This window comes from Elgaria multicarinata, chromosome 13 (genome assembly GCF_023053635.1).
Source record: "Elgaria multicarinata webbii isolate HBS135686 ecotype San Diego chromosome 13, rElgMul1.1.pri, whole genome shotgun sequence".
In the NCBI taxonomy this organism is placed as follows: domain Eukaryota; kingdom Metazoa; phylum Chordata; class Lepidosauria; order Squamata; family Anguidae; genus Elgaria; species Elgaria multicarinata.
The window spans coordinates 13,548,979-13,566,676 of NC_086183.1; the positions used below are offsets into that span (position 1 = coordinate 13,548,979).

A 17,698-nucleotide genomic window follows, 5' to 3' on the forward strand; every position below is an offset into this window, starting at 1 on the left:
TATGGCAACAGGAAAAGGTCACAATTATTCAATTAATCACATCATGTTTAGCCTGGAGAAGAGAAGATTGAGGGGAGACATGATAGCACTCTTCAAATAAAAAGGTTGCCACACAGAGGAGGGCTAGGATCTCTTCTCGATCATCCCAGAGTGTAGGACACGGAATAATGGGCTGAAGTTCCAGGAAGCCAGATTCCGGATGGACATCAGGAAAAACTCCCTGACTGTTAGAGCAGTACGACAATGGAACCAGTGACCTAGGGAGGTTGTGGGCTCTCCCACCTTAGAGGCCTTCAAGATGAGGCTGAACAGCCATCTGTCAGGGATGCTTTAAGGTGGATTCCTGCATTGAGCAGGGGGTTGGACTCAATGGCCTTATAGGTTCCTTCCAACTCTACTGTTCTATTATTCTATGATGTATGTATGTATGTATTTTACTTTACATGGCTTCGAGGGCCCTGGTGGGGCAGAAAAGCACTATATAAATACTTCTAATAAATAAAGAGAAAAAGAGACACCCATATCCACTTCCATGCCCCCAATACGACGCGATTCTCTCAATCCCTGTTGCAGGTTTCATCGGCCATGAAGCCTTTTAAAGAACGCAGTCGGTATGCCGGCGTTGGGAGAGGATTTGCAACATTTGTGGCTTCATTCTCCCACCTTCGTTCTCCTGAAGAGGAACCTTGAGGCGTGTCCAAGATTTTGCCTTCATAACATATCCAAGAAATGACTTTCACCTCTAAGGAATGGAGAAGAACTGGGGTCGGACCTTGTCCAAACGCAGCATTTCATTGGAAGGGGGTTGTCTCAAGTGCCATCAGATCATATGGGGGGGGGGGAAACACACAAAAACACTATACCTCAGATGATATAGCAATACACCCTGCTTGCTTGTAGACAGATGCACTGGCTCATGTCAATTGCGGACAGCTCCAGCATATGAGTGGACAAGGCTCCATTTCTTCCTGTTCTGCTGTAAATAATATATTCAGGTCTGTTTAATATCCCTTTTTCAAGGAAGAGAGATAATATTGGAGCAGGCTTTGGAGCTAGTGAGCGGGAAGCTCGTGTGTGTGTCTGTGTCTGTGTGTAAACTTTCTGTCCTAGCAGGAAACTGACACATTGCAGGAGAGGTTTGTGTTTTTTTTTTTGCTTATGTCTTTTTTATGTACTTAATATGCAGAATCACTACTGACCAATTTTATGTCATCCTGCAGAGGAATTGTATAGTTCTTTAATTGCATATGCTGAATCTTGGGGTGGGGGGGGAAAGTGTTCTTTTTTCCCATCCCCCAAGCCCTGCAAACTTGCTGTTAAATTAAGAGACCTCTGTGTGTGTGTATGCGTGTGTGTGTGTGTGTGTGTTCGGTATATTTAGGGCCTGTTTAACAGGAACTGCAAAGCCTGAAATGAATTGCCTTCAGGAAGCAGTGGTGTAGAATATATTGTATTTTTTTAATCGTGGCTTCCTCTTTTTTTTTTTTTTTAAAAAAAAAGATCTTTCTGAAAAAATAGTGGAACTTGCCTTTTTTTTTAGACATGTAGCAAAACTTACTGAAAGTTCTAAATCTAATATGCTTGAAAAGGGCTTAAACCTAACTTTAAAAAGAAACAAAAATGAGAAAATATGACGTCCCTTTTATCAGTTTTTTATGGAATGGTTCAGTATAGTGTAACAAGTCACACATGGTGTGTGATACTAGGGTGAGAGCATGGGAGGAGGAGAGAGATAAACTGAGGATTTCGGGGGGCATTGGGGTGGGTGTTAATATAGGTGACTCTGTTTGACCACTGGTTTGGCTTAGACGTCACTTCTAACCTCTGTTGTAAAAGGTCACACTTGTAGAACGTGACGCCTTATCAGCAGCTATCTGGTGCCCATACAGCTGAAGATGACGTCCCATAAAATTTTGTGCTTCCTCACCTTGAGAAAAAGGCCTTCATGCGTTTGTACTGTCACTGCCTCTCCCATTGCTAAACCTTCTGGTGGCCAGATGCAGGGTTCTCATATCTTTAACAGTTGCACAAAAGAAGGAATTTCAGCAGGCACTGGGTAGGATCCAGACACTGCAGTTAGTTAGGACTTAAGTACCACCGGTTTCAACAGGGGCTACGGCTGCGATCCTGCACACACATAGACAGGAAAAAAAGTCCTACAACTAATGCTGGGACTTAGGCCTTTTTTTCTGTCTGACTGTGCATAGAATTGTGCCCTAAGAGCGTCTAGCTTAGTCTGGATTCTACCCACTACTACTTTCAGACACAGGTGAAAAGTGTGTCATTGCTGGAATCCTCTTTTCTGCACGATTTCCCACTGGCTACTTTACTAGGGAGCCCGGGGTATAAGGTATGGCAAACTCAATTGCTGCCTTTATAGCTCCCTACTCTTCTTACACCTCTATCCCGCGTGGCTTTTGCTCCCTCTCCCTGACCACCTCCGTGTACTTGAGCTGTGTCTTGGTAAGGATGTTTTCTGTGGGGTGAGGGAGTGGAGTTTGGCCTTGTCCCGCTAATAGCAATTCCTAATAATGGTGCAAGGAGAGAAACTAGCCTTGTCAACAAGGGCGGGTGCACTCTCGGGTTGAACTGCTTTTTCATGGTGTATAAAATCTCTGTAGAGGAAATCATTGCGTTGTATATCTGTCTTCCTATCAACAAGATTTTATGGAATAAATTTTTTTTAGAAAACAGTTTGCTCTCCTCCTCTTGCGCAATCGATTTCAGAGTGAAAATCCGAGCTTGGTTTGGGTGAGGAAGAATGATCCAGGGTGCATATAGGCATACCAGGAAACAGGTCAGGAGCAGGTATTGGATGCTTCAGCTACAAAGCATGCTCTACTTCGATTCCATCCTTCTCGACTTAATATTTATTATTTATTTTAAAAAGATGGAGCTACATAGATTTGAATATATCTATTTCAATGCATCCATGTGAAACGTGTATTTTAAAGCATGCATATGAAATGAGTCGGCTAATTGATGGAGGTGTAACACAGCAAATGCTTCGTTTAAGCATACGTTTTGGCAATGCTCATTGCCTTTTTGGGAGGAGGTTATTACACAGATAAACTTTGTAATGGAACACTCCTTAATATTTACTGATGTACATGTGCTTTTAAATTATCTACCTGCTTCCTGGAAGTAAATGCATGGTCAGCACAAATGGATTCTCTGCACTCTCCTGACGAGTAAAAGTCTAATATTACATTGGAAGGAGAAACATGCACCTCCTATAATGCAATGGATTGAAGACCTTCCAATGCTTTTAGCATTTGAATGGGGCTGTTGACCACAGAATGCTGGGCTAGATGGATCCTTGGTCAGATCCAGCATGGCTCTTCTTATGTTCTTAGTACAGGATGAGGCTGCTAGAACTTTAGTGGATGCAACCAGGTGGGATCACGTTACACTGATACACGGGTTGCTTAAGGCCCCAATTCAAGAGGCTGGTGCTTACCTATGAAGTCCTCAACATCTTGGACCCCAAATACCTGAAGGAACACTTTTCTCTATACCAGCCTGCCTATATCTTAAGATCTGCAGGGGATGCTCTCCTACTGTGAGTAGGGGAAGAGTATTTTCTGTAGTGGCACCCAATTGGTGGAACACCTTCCCTGTGACACCAACCCTGAAGTCATTTTGGGACCACACCCTTCCCCCCCCCCCCCTTTGCTCAGGCATTTTAAGATTGCCATTCATTCTTATTGCAATGTTTCGTTGCAGGTCCCACTTGTTAACTACTACAAAGGTGCAAATCCTATGCGTGTTTAGGGATAAAAAAGTCCTACAATTCGCAGCATGCTCCAACCAGCAAGGTTAGCTGGGGAATGCTGGAAGTTGTAGGACTTCCCCCCCCCCCCCCCATCTAAACATGCATAGGATTGCATCCTAAAAAACTTTGTTGTTGAAAACACTGAAAAAAACACATATTGTATTACCATTGTTTTTTGTTAGTACTTTACGCTTCCATTGTTTGCTGCCTCGTACAGCCCTGGTCCATAAAGGCAGCTTATAAATATTTGAGTAAAAATAAATAAAATGTGGTAACTTCAAGTGCCTCTTGAAAACTTATTTGTTTACACAGGCTTTGGCTGACCTGCAATGACACTGTTCTGTTTCTTTGCTGTTTTTACTGCGATCTTTCAAATTATTTATTATTTTATATTACATATATGCATTTTAATGTGAACTGCTTGAGGATTTTATTATCTAATTGAACAGTATAGAAGTATATTATTATTAACAACAACTTTATGAAAAACGGGGCAACATGTTTAAAATATGAAGGTTCAATAAAGATCGTAAACGTAGCCGTGTTAAGAAAAAAAACCAAGAAAAGTACAAGTTACACGTTAAAACTGCTGTGTGAACACAAAAACACGTGTTCCTCTTCTCTCGCTCGGCCCTCATCGCTCGGGAGGCTATCGACCATTTTCGGTCGGTAGAGGGCGCGCTTGCCGGCGCCGCTCGGTCGTTTGCCCTCTTGAAATCTTCCCTTCCATCTCAAGGACCTACACTGCGCCTGCGCGAGGCTTTCTTTCTCCGCTACAACGCATGATGTCCCCAGGAGATGTAGTCTTTATGAAGATGTGGTAAAACGTTCGGCTCCCAATTGCAGCGGATAGGATCTTCCATATGCGGGGCAACGGCGGTGATACCATGAACGAAGGTTGAATAAAAATACGGCTTCAGTGCGTTGCTTTGAAGTAATCATGAAGCAATTCAAAAAGGCACTGACCTTTTCTGCTGTTTGATTTTTGGCTTTGATATTATTCTATTCCGCTACCCACTTACCCCGCAGCTCAGGTTTCTAATAGGAACCAGAAGTGAAGGCTGATTGGAACTCTTTGCAATCGTACATCCCCTTGTCTTTTACTCCACCCTCTCCAGGGGACATCACTTAGCGCATGCGCCTTGTAGCTCAATGGCGGGCTTTTTCCCGTCAGCCTCTGCGTGGTATAAATAACCGAGTCCGGCGCGTCTGGTTCTTTTTCCGGCGCGTGGTGCAGAGAGGTAAGTCGAGCACGTTAGAGGCGGCTTCTGGGCGGGATCCCTTTTTAAGCAGGGAAAGGCTGAGGTAGGAGCTCCGCCCAAAAGCAGAGGAAATACCTTTAGAAAACACAATGCTGCTACTTACATTTATTTTTTTAATATATATATTATTTTAATAACTAAAAGCTAAATGGAGCAGACCGGCTCAGAGGCTTCCTTGCAGTGATTTCAAAGGGTCGCAAACTCTTCCACCCATCACCAAAATACAAGAAACTTGGGTGGGCATGCTTTTATCCGCTTTGCAGGGCTCCTTGTCCTTTTAATGCGATTTGTGACGGGCAGAAATTCACCAGGTGAAGATGCGATGATGGAGGCTTTACCTATTGAATTTCTAGCCACTTTTGAAAAGCTACAGACCCGGAAGGGTCTCTGTTGCAGTGCTTTGAAAGCATTGCAGTGCCTGGTCGAAAATTATCTGCAAAGGGTTGTAAATCTATTCTGGGAATGAGGCAGGGTTTTTGTCTCTTAAAAGGCTGTGGCAATGGGAAAAAATCTAACAGGGGCAGCATGCTAAAAACAACTCCCTTTACCCTTTATGTTTGGGGGCAGGGTGGCTTTTATGGCTCAAGATTCTAACTCCAGGTGGGGAGAGAACAGTAGCCATTACTTGGTTTGTAGCACACTTCTTTAGGCTTGTGCCTAGAAGTGGGCTTGTAGAGGGGATATAGTTGCATTCGTTACCATGCACTGCTCTTCGATTGCCTGTGGGTCATCATGTACACATATTTGTATCCCGCTATTCCAAACCCCTCCACTTCTCTGTGTCTTGTTCCTGCCTGTTTGTATACACTTCCCCTACAATGGATGACTGAAGAGGCAAAGTGTGGCCCTCTCTCTTCCCTTTCAAGTTGCTACCTCGTGGCTTCTATTTATTGAGCCTCTGAAAACCGGACTGGACTTCGGCAAAACACGGCACAAGCCACAATGCCTATTTGCTTTTACAAAGTGTCATCTCTGCTTCCTGGTGCCCTTTCACAGTATTCGCATGTACATGTCAAAAAGGAGTGCCAAGAAGCATCTCTGGGGTGTGTGTTTTATGCTGCTTCCTTCCTTTTGCTGCCTTCCTGCGCTTCTTCCAAGAAAGTCCTAGCATTTGGTAGAGGAGCCTCTTAAAACCATATTTGGTATTTTAGAGAAGAGGCCAGGAAGGGCCAAGAGACTATCCCTATACGTACACTTTCATCTACCAAATTGTAGCTTTTCTCATATTATTGAGCCTTGGAAAATGGCTTAAGAGTAGGTATTTGTGTACCTTTTGGCATGGCGTGCATTTTATAATGTCTTGTCTCACTCCATGCTATCTGCTGTACGGAGAGGCAACCTGATATGTCCTCCAGATATTTTGGCTATTTGCGAAAAAGGCTACACCAGCTTTCCTCCAGCCTGGAGTGAGATTGGGAGACGTTTTTCCTCCCTCTCACAAAATACAAGAACCTGGCGTCATCCCATGATGCTGATGGGTGGGAGAATCAGGATAAATAAAAGGAAGGATTTCTTCATACAGTGCATAGTTAAAACTATGGTATTCACTTTCGCAAGATGTGGTGATGGCCACCAATTTGGATGGCTTTAAAAAAGGGGGTTGGATAAATTCCTGGAGGAGAAGGCGGCTACCCCTAGTATTTGAAGCAGTAAGCCTGTGTGCACCAGTTGCTGGGGAACATGGGTGGGAGGGTGCTGTTGCTCATCCCAGGACGACAGCTGCTTGGCCACTCTGTGAACAGAGTGCTGGACTAGATGGACCCTTGGTTTGATCCAGCAGGGCTCTTATATTCTTATGGAATCCTCCCGTGGACCACAACTCGCTTTATTCCCAGCCAGCCTAGCAGTCCAACACCTCTAGAGGGCATCATTGTTAATGTAGGGCGCTTACAGATGAGGCTTTTCATATACATTGTCTGTCCTGTCTGGGGCCGATGGGAGTTGTAGTCTAAAACATCTGAAGAGGCATCAAGTTTGGGAAGGCTGCTGTTCTGTATGCAGTTGGAATAACCTAACGTGCAACACTTTTTTGCAGATGAAGAGCATCGAGGCCTTTGTGCTGTTCAAGAGGTTGCTTGATCCAAACATGAAGATGTGTTCTGTTTGGGATCCTCAAGGTATTGAACGGGATTCCCTTCTTTTGCTTTTGTCTGTTTGGAAGAACCTTTCCAATCCATGCTGTTTTGGGCTGTGCTGGGAGTTGTTGGCCAGCACCTCTGGAGGAAAGTGGTTAGAGAACAGCTAGTTTTGGAGAATGGCTTCATGATCTCTCAACTATGGGCCTCAGCTGTTCGCCTGCCCAGCATGACTACCTATGACAATCATATGGCCGTTTTGATGGAAACTCCCAGCGTTCCCCAGCCAACATGGGAGTTGGAGAGGACTTTTTTCTGTCTAAACATGCATAGGACACTTGTAATTCAACATCCCTTGACCCAACGGGGATACCTGGAGAGGTCGCTCTCTCTCAGCTCTGTCCGAGTGGCGTACGGGAGCGTAGCCCTTCCGGGCTCTGTAACGTATAGTCCCCTTCCACACCGTTGGAGAGCAAGCCGGGCCCCCGAGGTCTGCAGCCTGCATATTCCTACTGCTTCTCTGAGTCTTCGGACGGTGACTGAGGAGATAAACCATGCAGGAGACATTGCTTAGCTGGGATATTTATTTCTGTGTTCACTGCTTTGTGCTGGTGGGAACATAACAATCCTCCGCCCTTTTGAAGTGGGCCCATTTGTATAATTGCTTTATATCTTTTGAGCCTTGCTTTCCCCTTCTAAGATAGCAAATGTTAGGATGTTGCATCAGTAGTTCACACTAAGCAAGCATATATTGTTTGCCCTTTTTTCAGTCTTATTTATTTATTACATTTATATACCGCCCCATAGCTGAAGCTCTCTGAGCAGTTTACAGAAGTTAAAATCAGTGAACATTAAAAAGTATACAAAATTTTAAACTTAACAAAAACAACGGTAGCCATTTAATATAGGCGTGAGAGTGTGTAGATCAGCGGTTTGTATTTGAATAAAATTGAAGCATGACATCGAGGGAGGGAAGCAGTCTGGCTCTTAAGGAGTCCTCACAACAGTACTGGTGATCAGAGAGCCCTTGGAAATAAGGGGGAAAGCCAGGAATACCTTCAGGCGCAACAGTTTGAGAGGCCCTGTGTTAATCTATCATGCAATGCTGTTCTTGCCTTCCAGGAGCCTTGAAAGCCCATCACTTGTGGTCAGAGGAGCCCATTTATTTCTGAAATGAGTGTGCAGCGGCATTCCAGAAGTTCAAGGTATTCGAAGCAGTACTTTTTCCCTCTCCTATTTGCTTTGCATGCTCTGTATTAGAGCAGGTTGTGAGGTGTTGACTTTAAGGCCTGATTGACCATAACAGCTGTTCTATTCCTGGATTTAGGCTAAAATTGCATTAGGGAACAATACTATGCATATTTAGAAAGAAAAAAGTCCTATAGCTCCCAGGATTCCCCAGCCAGCCATGCCAGCTTGGGAATACTGGGAATTGTAGGCCTTATTTCTGTCTAAACATGCATAGGATTGTATCCAGAAAGTATAAAATAGGCTTACTTGGTGCACCCCTCCCCTAGCTGAAAAGCTAACATCTACATCGCATCCCTTGACCCAACGGGGATACCTGGAGAGGTCGCTCTCTCTCAGCTCTGTCCGAGTGGCATATGGGAGCGTAGCCCTTCCGGGCTCTGACGTAAAGTCCCCTTCCACGCCGTTGGAGAGCAAGCCGGGCCCCCGAGGTCTGCAGCCTGCATATTCCTACTGCTTCTCTGAGTCTTCGGACAGTGACTGAGGAGATAAACCATGCAGGAGACACTTGCTATCCAGGAGCTTTGTTCAGCACATTTTCAAAGCAATCATAAGTTACCCGGTTATAGCAGCTGCTGGTCCCTTGTGTGAGATGCCTGCGAATGCTCTTGACATTGTTGGCAGTGTCCAGCTGTGTTCTCCCCATGAGTGAATGGAGAACATAAGTAGGGCCATGTGGAATTACACCAAGGAGCCATCTAGTCCAGCATTTTGTTAACACAGTTGCCAAGCAGCTGTTGATGGTTACCCCACAAGCGGGACATGTGTACAACAGCACCCTCCCACCCATGTTGCCCAGCAACTGGTGTACTTTGGCATACTGCCTCTGATACTGGAGGCAGCCCATAGCCTTCACGATTGGTATCCATTGATAGCCTTCCCCTCCAGAAATTTGTCTAATCCCCTTTTAAACCCATCCAAATTGGCAGTCATCTGTGCATCTTGTGGTAACGAATTCCATAGTTTAACTATGGAATTCGTTGCGTCAAGGGATGAAGAAGTCCTTCCTTCTATCTGTCCTGAATCTCCCACCCATCAGCTTCAATGGATGACCCCATTGGGTTCTAGTAATATGGGAGAGGGAGAAAAATGTCCCCATATCTTCTTTCTCTGCACCATGCATAATTCCTTGTAATTTGTGAGAGTTGGTGATTTACAAGGAGAGGCAGGCTGATGTTGTGCAGTGGTGGACAGAATAAAAACATGTTTTTTGTTTGTGTTTGATTAGAACCCCCAGATATAGCAACCAGAGCCTCGTGCAAAATACATGCAGTCAGAATGAAAGAATTCTGACCCCCAAAATTTGTTTTTTTGTGGGGGTTTTTTTTTAGCATGAGAACAGACCTCTGGCCTTCCACATTACACACCTGGCTATTCCAAGCTTCCTTTATTTTAGCTGTAGAATTTAGAGCAAGAGGGACTCATTTTGTGGGTGCTGTTGTTAAAGCAATTGGGATTCAGAAACCCTTACTGGTCTTGTGCAAATCACCCAAAGATCTCCCAAAACATCCAGATCTGTCCACCCCTGTAGTGGCTAAGAGTGCCACTGCCTAGGACTAAGGAAGGCCCCGTGTTCAGGTCTTCACTTGGCCACAAAAGGGTGATCTTGGGCCAGTCACCATTTCTCCGCCTAGCATGGTTCTTGTGAGGTTGAAATGGGTGGGAGAGTCGCATATGCAGCTGAGAGTTTCTTGAAGAGGTAACAGCATAATAAATAAGAAAAGGCACATTGTTTTTAACTGCTACTGTCTGAACAACAACGGGTGGGTAAGAATAATCACTTCATATGGTAGAATGGGTATTAGGTGTTGCGTGTGCATGCAGAACTGTTCAGGACTGCTCATCGAATGTTTACTCAAGTAAATGCCGTCTGACTTGAGAAGGTCCGATTCTTAAACATACTCTTCTATTCTTTGCAGCAGGTATTGTGGCGTTTCCCGTGTCCGGCTGCTAGTTGGGTATTCCGTCCTGGCCCGTGAGTGACAGTGAGGTGCTGCCACTCTTGGGGAGACTTGCTGTCAGGAATGGTGAGCAACAGACTTTTGGACGTCATGAACAGTAGAGCTCATTTATAAATGTCCACGTCACCTTTCATTGCATGGAGGCTTACGATTCAAACTTAAAACATTTTAAAAGCTTTCCAAATGTTACCAACGGTAAAAAAATGAACACACACCACAACAGCCTAAAAAAAAAAAAATTGAAAACCTCACTACCAGGAGAATGAAGAGCAGGAGAGAACCTTAAAAACCAGAGTCCAGAGTGTATACGTTTAAAAAGCCACGTGGAGCAAAAGAACAACCAAAAAAGAGTTTAAACAGCTCTCCTAACACAGAACATAGAAAGTGTGTGGCTGCACAATGCTGGGATTGTAGGGCTTTTTCCTGTATAAACATGCATAGGATTGTGCCCTAAGACACTTGTAATTCAACATACCTTGACCCAACGGGGATACCTGGAGAGGTCGCTCTCTCTCAGCTCTGTCCGAGTGGCGTACGGGAGCGTGGCCCTTTCGGGCTCTGTGACGTATAGTCCCCTTCCACGCCGTTGGAGAGCAAGCCGGGCCCCCCGTGGTCTGCAGCCTGCATATTCCTACTGCTTCTCTGAGTCTTCGGACGGTGATTGAGGAGATAAACCATGCAGGAGACATTGCTTAGCTGGGATATTTATTTCTGTGTTCACTGCTTTGTGCTGGTGGGATCATAAAATGTGCCCGTCCAATGTTCAGCCCTTTGAAGTGGGCCCATTTGTATAATTGCTTTAGCTTTTGAACCTTACTTCCCCCTTCTAAGATAGCAAATGTTAGGATGTTGTGTTGTTGAACACACTTAGTAGTTCACACTAAGCAAGCCTATATCGTTCACCCTATTTTCAGTCTTAATATAGGCCTGAGAGCGTGTAGATCAGCGGTTTGTATTTGAATAAAATTGAAGCATGACATCGAGGGAGGGAAGCAGCCTGGCTCTGAAGGAGGCCTCACAACAGTACTGGTGATCAGAGAGCCCTTGGAAATAAGAGGGAAAGCCAGGAACACCTTCAGGCGCAACAGTTTGAGAGGCCCTGTGTTAATCCATCATGCAATGCTGTTCTTGCCTTCCAGGAGCCTCGAAAGCCCATCGCTTGTGGTTAGAGGGGCCTGTTTATTCCTGAAATGAGTGTGCAGCGGCATTCCAGAAGTTCACGGTATTTGCAGCAGTACTTTTTCCCTCCTATTTTCTTTGCATGCTCTGTATTAGAGCAGGTTGTGAGGTGTTGACTTTAAGGCCTGATTGACCATAACAGCTGTTCTATTCCTGGATTTAGGCTAAAAATGCATTAGGGAACAAAGCTATGCATGTTTAGGTAGAAAAAAGTCCTATATCTCCCAGGATTCCCCAGCCAGCCGTGCCAGCTTGGGAATGCTGGCAGTTGTAGGAGTTATTTCTGTCTAAACATGCACAGGATTGCATCCTAAAAGTATAAAATAGGCTGACTTGGTGCACCCTTCCCCTAGCCAAAACGCCAACATCAGCATCGCATCCCTTGACCCAACGGGGATACCTGGAGAGGTCGCTCTCTCTCAGCTCTGTCCAAGTGGCGTACGGGAGTGTGGCCCTTTCAGGCTCTGTGACGTATAGTCCCCTTCCACGCCGTTGGAGAGCAAGTCGGGGCCCCCGTGGTCCGCAGCCTGCATATTCCTACTGCTTCTCTGAGTCTTCGGACGGTGATTGAGGAGATAAACCATGCAGGAGACATTTCTTTCCTTTATGTGTTTAATTAATAAAGCGGTTTTTATCAACTTCTAGGTCCTTGGATCATATTAGAATGCTAACACTTTGTCTTTTACTTTTAAGAATTAACATTAATGCTGCAGTCTCTTTTGGGTTATATAATTTCTAAACCGTTTGCAGCTAGGGCCAGTATTGAAGAGCTAGCTCTTCAATGCTCTTACTATAGCCCTGAAGAGCTAGCTGGATATTCCTAGCTATGCTTATCTGTTTGCAAATTTCAAGTTCCAAGTAATTGATACATACAATTCCTTTCTCTGTCACTGTCTTTGCATGCTCCATCTTGCTGTGTGATTGTTATGTGATGAACTCTTTGTGCATAACAAAAATTTCTGCACTGGCAACCTAAATGCCGTCTTAAGGGCGGGCAGACTTTGCAAATGTTTAAGCCTCCAAGTGACTTTATTTCGGATAAGGCGGCTTTTTCTTAGGGAAGGAACTAACTGCTGTTTCTCCACTTGAGTTGAAAATCTGTTTTTGTGACACTCGCCAAGTCTATATTTTTGAGCCTCTCTCTGCATCCAAAATTACTAGAAGCTTGAGTTTTTGGGGGTAAAAAGTTGAGCTTGGGATGCTGAAGTCTACCTAGTATGAAATTACCTTCTGCTGAATATATACATTCCTGCATTGAGTGTGGACTCTGCAGGTATTCTTAACTCATCAGTGGTAAACCGTAGCCGTTCAATATTATCTTTGGATAATAGAGCAGGGTAACGTGGCTAGTTGGAAAAAAATCACTACTGGCATGTACAGGAGGATTGACTTTTTTACATGGTGTTGGGTGTACATAACAGTAATCCTGCATTGAAAATTAGATGGGTTTTTGTATCGCTGTGTAACATCCATCTCTAAGACTACTGTTTTAGGTCTGTCTACCAAATGATAGATCCTTTGGTCTCTGATACCTACTGTTTCTTTTGAACCTTCAGACTAATACTTGAAAGTAAAGCATTCAAGAGAAATGGGGCCATACTCCTTGCAGTGTCAAATGTAGGCCCATCGATACAAAGGCCCAGAGGCTGTGCTAACGCTTCACTCTTCTTTCTAGCTTTATGTATCGTGTCAGACTGGATATTAAAAGTTGGAGCAGTTAACTGCATGGAAATAGATTTTTTCAAGCACATACATTTATTTTCACACACTGATATTTCATAACTGTTAATAAGCACAAGAATGTGCACTAAAGGGTTAAACCTTGATATGCACGCTGAGCCTCCTTGGGGTAAAGCAGTGAAAGAGCAGGATTCATGATTGGATACAAACTGATAGAAGCTGCAGGTATGTGGTTCTTGCAGTCAACATCCAGTTTTCATCCTTACCTATCCTAATGTTATAATTCTGCACTTTTGCTTCAGAGTTTCCAGTTGGTCTTAACGTAGATGCTCCTAATTCTATGGTTCATGTCAGCTTTCCCTAGCCACTTTGAGGCCCAGCATTGGGCAAAAGGCAGGATACAAATAAAATAGCCTGGTACCTGACAGATGTTTTGGACTACAACTCCCAGCATTCCTGACCATTGGCCATGCTAACTGTGACTGATGGAAGTTGATGTCCAAAACACCTGTGAGGAAGGCTGCATTCTGTGTTGACCAGATCTGCGATTTAGCACAGCATCTGAATTTTTAACTTTGGTTTGATGGGGTTCCTGCTTCTTGTGAATGCACGCTTCTTATTTCTCTAAAGCTCAAATCAAAGACAGTCTGTGTTAATTATAGATTCAGGGGAAATGAACCAAAACAGCCTGTTTATATTTTTGTTTTTCTCTTTGTCACTTTAAAGGAAGAAAATGGAGGAAAAAATTGGGAAGATGGTCAGAAGAGAACCAAGTTGTACTCATCAACAGAATAGACCTGGAGAGATAAAGGTGTAGAATAGAACAAGTAGCAACGTTTTGGCATCTTGGCATTAATTTAAGAGAAACTACATTGGTGCAGGACTGACCGTTAAGTCCCTAATGATCTAAGGTGGAGAATGATCACCTGGAATATTTTACTGAGGTTCCACTCTCTAAGAGTCCCATCAACAACCATAGTAGTGGTAGCAAAACAGTCAAATTTGTGATGCACTGTTAGTGATGTGTGTGTGTGTCAATAAAATTTAAGTGTTTCTTTTATCGTTGACTTACACCATCAACTGCGGTTGGTATTGTCATTATTAGAGAAGAGTACACAATTCACGAGACATGAATCTGTTGCTCCACTGGGTTGCAAGGGTGCCTGGCTGACTTTAAAATGGATCCTGAAGCTATGGGTGTGTTTGAAGCAGCAAGGTTGGGCAGGTGTTTACAGTACCAGCTATTTGGAGGTAAACAGCTGTTGAGCAAGTCACTTTGCAGAGAATTTGTCTTAATTCTTCATGTCCAGTGATTTGGTCATAATCAGGAACTCCTGCGAGTTTTTTTTTAAACTTGCTTGTTGAAAAAAGCAGGAAATGGACCTAGATTTAGTTTTCTGCCTCTACATAAATGGCTTGTTGCTGGTTATATGATTATTTCCTCTTCTCCCCCCCCCCCCACCCCCCGGCCACATTCTGTATGAGGTCAATGTGCTGTTTTCATCTGGCTTATTCAAAAGTCCTCTGAAACTCCCTTTTAGCATAACATGGTCTCCAGGGGGGTTTGTGGGGTGGGAGATGGGTGAGTTTTCAGAGGCTATGAGGAAAAGAAGAGGCTGGCTCTGGTGCTATATAAAATATGAAAGGTTTTCTTTATTTTCCTTATCCAAAAAGAAAAAATTCCCAAAGCTTTCAACTAAACTTGTACGAACGCTCAGCATTTCGGATCTGGAGATCCTTCGTCAGGAGCTATAAAACATTCAAATAAAATATATACTAAGTCATATTGCATTATAAACAAATTCAACCAACTTACAATTCAACAACATTCATAGTCTGATACAATGTATAGACACTGAATTGTCACTGGTTGTGATATAATCACTACCAGTTGCATTAGAGGCAGCACCCATAATTTACTGAGTTTGTATTTTTTACTATTATTACAGCAAGTCTAATTATATTAATATTAACTCTGCATCCACCACCACTCCCTAAATCTGTTACTGGCTGTATAGTCATCATCTTCATTGTACTCTGTTAAGTTTTAAGACAACATTTCTTATCTAATCAGTTTTTTTAGTTCCTACGCCTTCATTAACCAACTGAACTCACCTGTACAACAAAATGAATTCCTCTTTGAAGCAGTTATCAATTTAAAACCTTTTAGGTATTTTTAAGTAGTCAAACAGTTCTGTATTAGGATCTTCATAACGTGTTATTTATCCGCCTTGATTGTGAAAGTGCGAATGGTGCGTCTATATGCAAAATACTTTGTCTGCACAACAACCCTATGAGGGTTGAGTGAGACTATCCCAAGATTTAAATCTATGCCTCTGCCCTCCAATCCAGTATTCTCATGATGACACTGCTGCTGAAGTCAAGCTGGAAACAAGCATGCTTTAAGGCAGTGGTCTTCAACTGGTGTGTGGTGACCCAAAAGTGGGTTACGATATCAGTCCAGATGGGTCGCAGCAAAACTTGTTGCCATGTTGGGCATGGAGAAAATTGTGAAAGTGGGTCCCATGTTGCGGGTTGGGAGTCTGAGATGGGTCTCTGGTCTGAACCAGTTGAAGACCGCTGCTTTTAGGGCAAGTCGTTCCTAGTAAATTCAGTAGGACTTGGAGTAAATTGGTCTTCAGAGGAGGCTTAGTTAGTCTGTAGCTGCCTCTTATTAACACCTGTAGGCAAAGATACCACTTTGACACAATTGGGGTGATTTTAGTACAAATCTTGAAAGGTTTGGTTCTGTAAGGTTGCAATCAATGCCAGATAAATAGCAAGCTAAACTGCACATAAACATGTTATTTATTTATTTTTTTTAAAAAAAACCTTGTCCAATAAAAGTGATACTTCGTGCTTATCAAATGCTTAGTGGAGTTCAGGATGATAGTCAACAGATTGTACAACCAGTGCTTGCTGCCAAGGGCATTAAGGACGCTATATATAATGCTAGCCATTTTGCTTTCTGGTGAGGTGTAGTCTTACACGTGACTCCTTGAAAAACCTGCTTTTATCAGGTTTTGAACTGCCCAGAGAGCTTTGGCTATTGGGTGGTACAGAAATGCAATTAAATAAACCAACTACCCTCTCTGATCACCTGTTCAAACAGCAATTGCTACAGGCTCTCTGATACACAGTTATGCAAGGGTGGAGATGCTGCTATATAGTGTGATTTCTAAGGCCCTGACGGAACTGCCAACTTTTCCTCTGCCGTATTCCAGGGTTGAGCATTTTTTTGCCCCCTTGGCTCTTGGGACCTTGTAACACCGCAATGTATCACATCCCCCATCCCATTGGATCCAGCAAGGTCCTCCTTAGGTCATGGATTATGGGAGTTCTAGACCAAAACATTGGTGGGCTACCCAATCCCCATCTGTTCTGTGGAATGGAGGAAGGTGGAAATGCCATATATATGGCAGTGAGGGGGGAGGGTGAAGGAGTAATTGACTAGAGTAGGGGACTCCAACGCAGTGCCCGTGGGCACCTCCAATGGCGCCCACAAAGCTCTCCCCTCCTTGCCCTGTTCAAAAATGTTTTAAATACAAAATTTGGAAAGCGAGCAGTCTTCTTTCTCCCTTTGTAGCCTTGCCCTTTCTCTTCCCCTCTACTGTCTGTATTTCTGGTGTAACCTTGCTATTCCCTCCCACCTCTTATGATCGTTCCTCCCCCTCCTAGCCTTGCTCTTTATCCTTTTACCTTGCCCTTTCCTCCTCCCTCCTAGCCTCTAGCTACTGTATTTCTCTCCCCCACCACACAGCTTTTTAGCTCACTTTTGACCAGCCCTGCCCGCACGGTGTGACTAGCCACATCCTCCGTGGGAGCCATTTTGTGGTGGTGCCCGCAGCAGTTTCACAAATTCCCAAATATGCCCACGGATCGACAAAGGATGGGGATGTCTGAACTAAGAGGGCAATGACCCCTCTATGTGCTTCCTCCAGGGAATTTGTTTCCTTGTATGACGATGTGGATGCCGGGGTGGAAGTCAGTGCAAATTCCAGTAACTTTAGACGGTACTGAATCTGGCCAGTAAGGAAGCAGTTTTGCAGAAGAGGCTGCAATCCTAAACATCAGGAGTGAGGAACGTAGGAGCTGCCAGACGTTGCACTTGCAAACCCCTCGTCCGCTGCCATGAAGAAAAAAAGTCCTACAGTAGAGTTTTTTTTTTTTAAGAATGGCTGGCCGGGAATGTTGGGCGTGTAGGCTTTTCTCTGCCTAAACAAGCACGGGATCGCGCCCTTAGTCATACAAAAATCAATGGCAGACATGTTGACCATAAGCAAAATTCCAGAACCCATACTAGTGCCCTACTTTTATTAGGTCAACCCTGCCCCCCCCACCCTAAGGTGCAAGCTTTCGAGATCTCCGGATCTCTTCGTCAAGCAAGATGTTAGGACAAGCGGGTTCGATGGGGGGAAATGGGAAAGGAGGAAAACGGAACCAAAATCAGGCTTGTTTATAACGCATGGGGAAGGGAAAAGTAATTTCCTCCTCTTCTTCTCTCCCCCCCCCCGCTTT

General features: G+C 44.1%; 1 protein-coding gene, 1 long non-coding RNA gene and 4 other non-coding genes across 10 annotated transcripts in view; all 6 read left to right on the forward strand.

Annotated features, from left to right (window-relative positions):
- The window catches only part of PHACTR4 (phosphatase and actin regulator 4), a 127,231-nt gene extending 124,535 nt beyond the window's left edge, over positions 1 to 2,696 (forward strand). For all 5 annotated transcript variants that reach the window (XM_063140237.1, XM_063140239.1, XM_063140238.1 and 2 more), the window contains one exon: positions 574 to 2,696. In XM_063140237.1, the coding sequence (XP_062996307.1) occupies positions 574 to 589 (16 nt within the window). In that variant the 3' untranslated portion in view covers positions 590 to 2,696. The remainder of the gene's footprint in view (positions 1 to 573) is intronic.
- Positions 2,697 to 4,997: 2,301 nt separating this feature from the next.
- LOC134407905 (uncharacterized) lies at positions 4,998 to 14,240 on the forward strand. Its single transcript, XR_010026069.1, has 6 exons — positions 4,998 to 5,016; positions 7,073 to 7,154; positions 8,235 to 8,317; positions 10,280 to 10,387; positions 11,461 to 11,543; positions 13,907 to 14,240. It is a non-coding gene; the product is annotated as an uncharacterized LOC134407905 (long non-coding RNA).
- Positions 7,473 to 7,681, forward strand: LOC134408532 (small nucleolar RNA SNORA73 family). The gene has a single exon (XR_010026106.1). It is a non-coding gene; the product is annotated as a small nucleolar RNA SNORA73 family (small nucleolar RNA).
- On the forward strand, positions 8,664 to 8,870 carry LOC134408535 (small nucleolar RNA SNORA73 family). The gene has a single exon (XR_010026108.1). It is a non-coding gene; the product is annotated as a small nucleolar RNA SNORA73 family (small nucleolar RNA).
- On the forward strand, positions 10,803 to 11,012 carry LOC134408533 (small nucleolar RNA SNORA73 family). Its single transcript, XR_010026107.1, has one exon. It is a non-coding gene; the product is annotated as a small nucleolar RNA SNORA73 family (small nucleolar RNA).
- LOC134408536 (small nucleolar RNA SNORA73 family) lies at positions 11,888 to 12,097 on the forward strand. Its single transcript, XR_010026109.1, has one exon. It is a non-coding gene; the product is annotated as a small nucleolar RNA SNORA73 family (small nucleolar RNA).
- Positions 14,241 to 17,698: the final 3,458 nt, after the last annotated feature.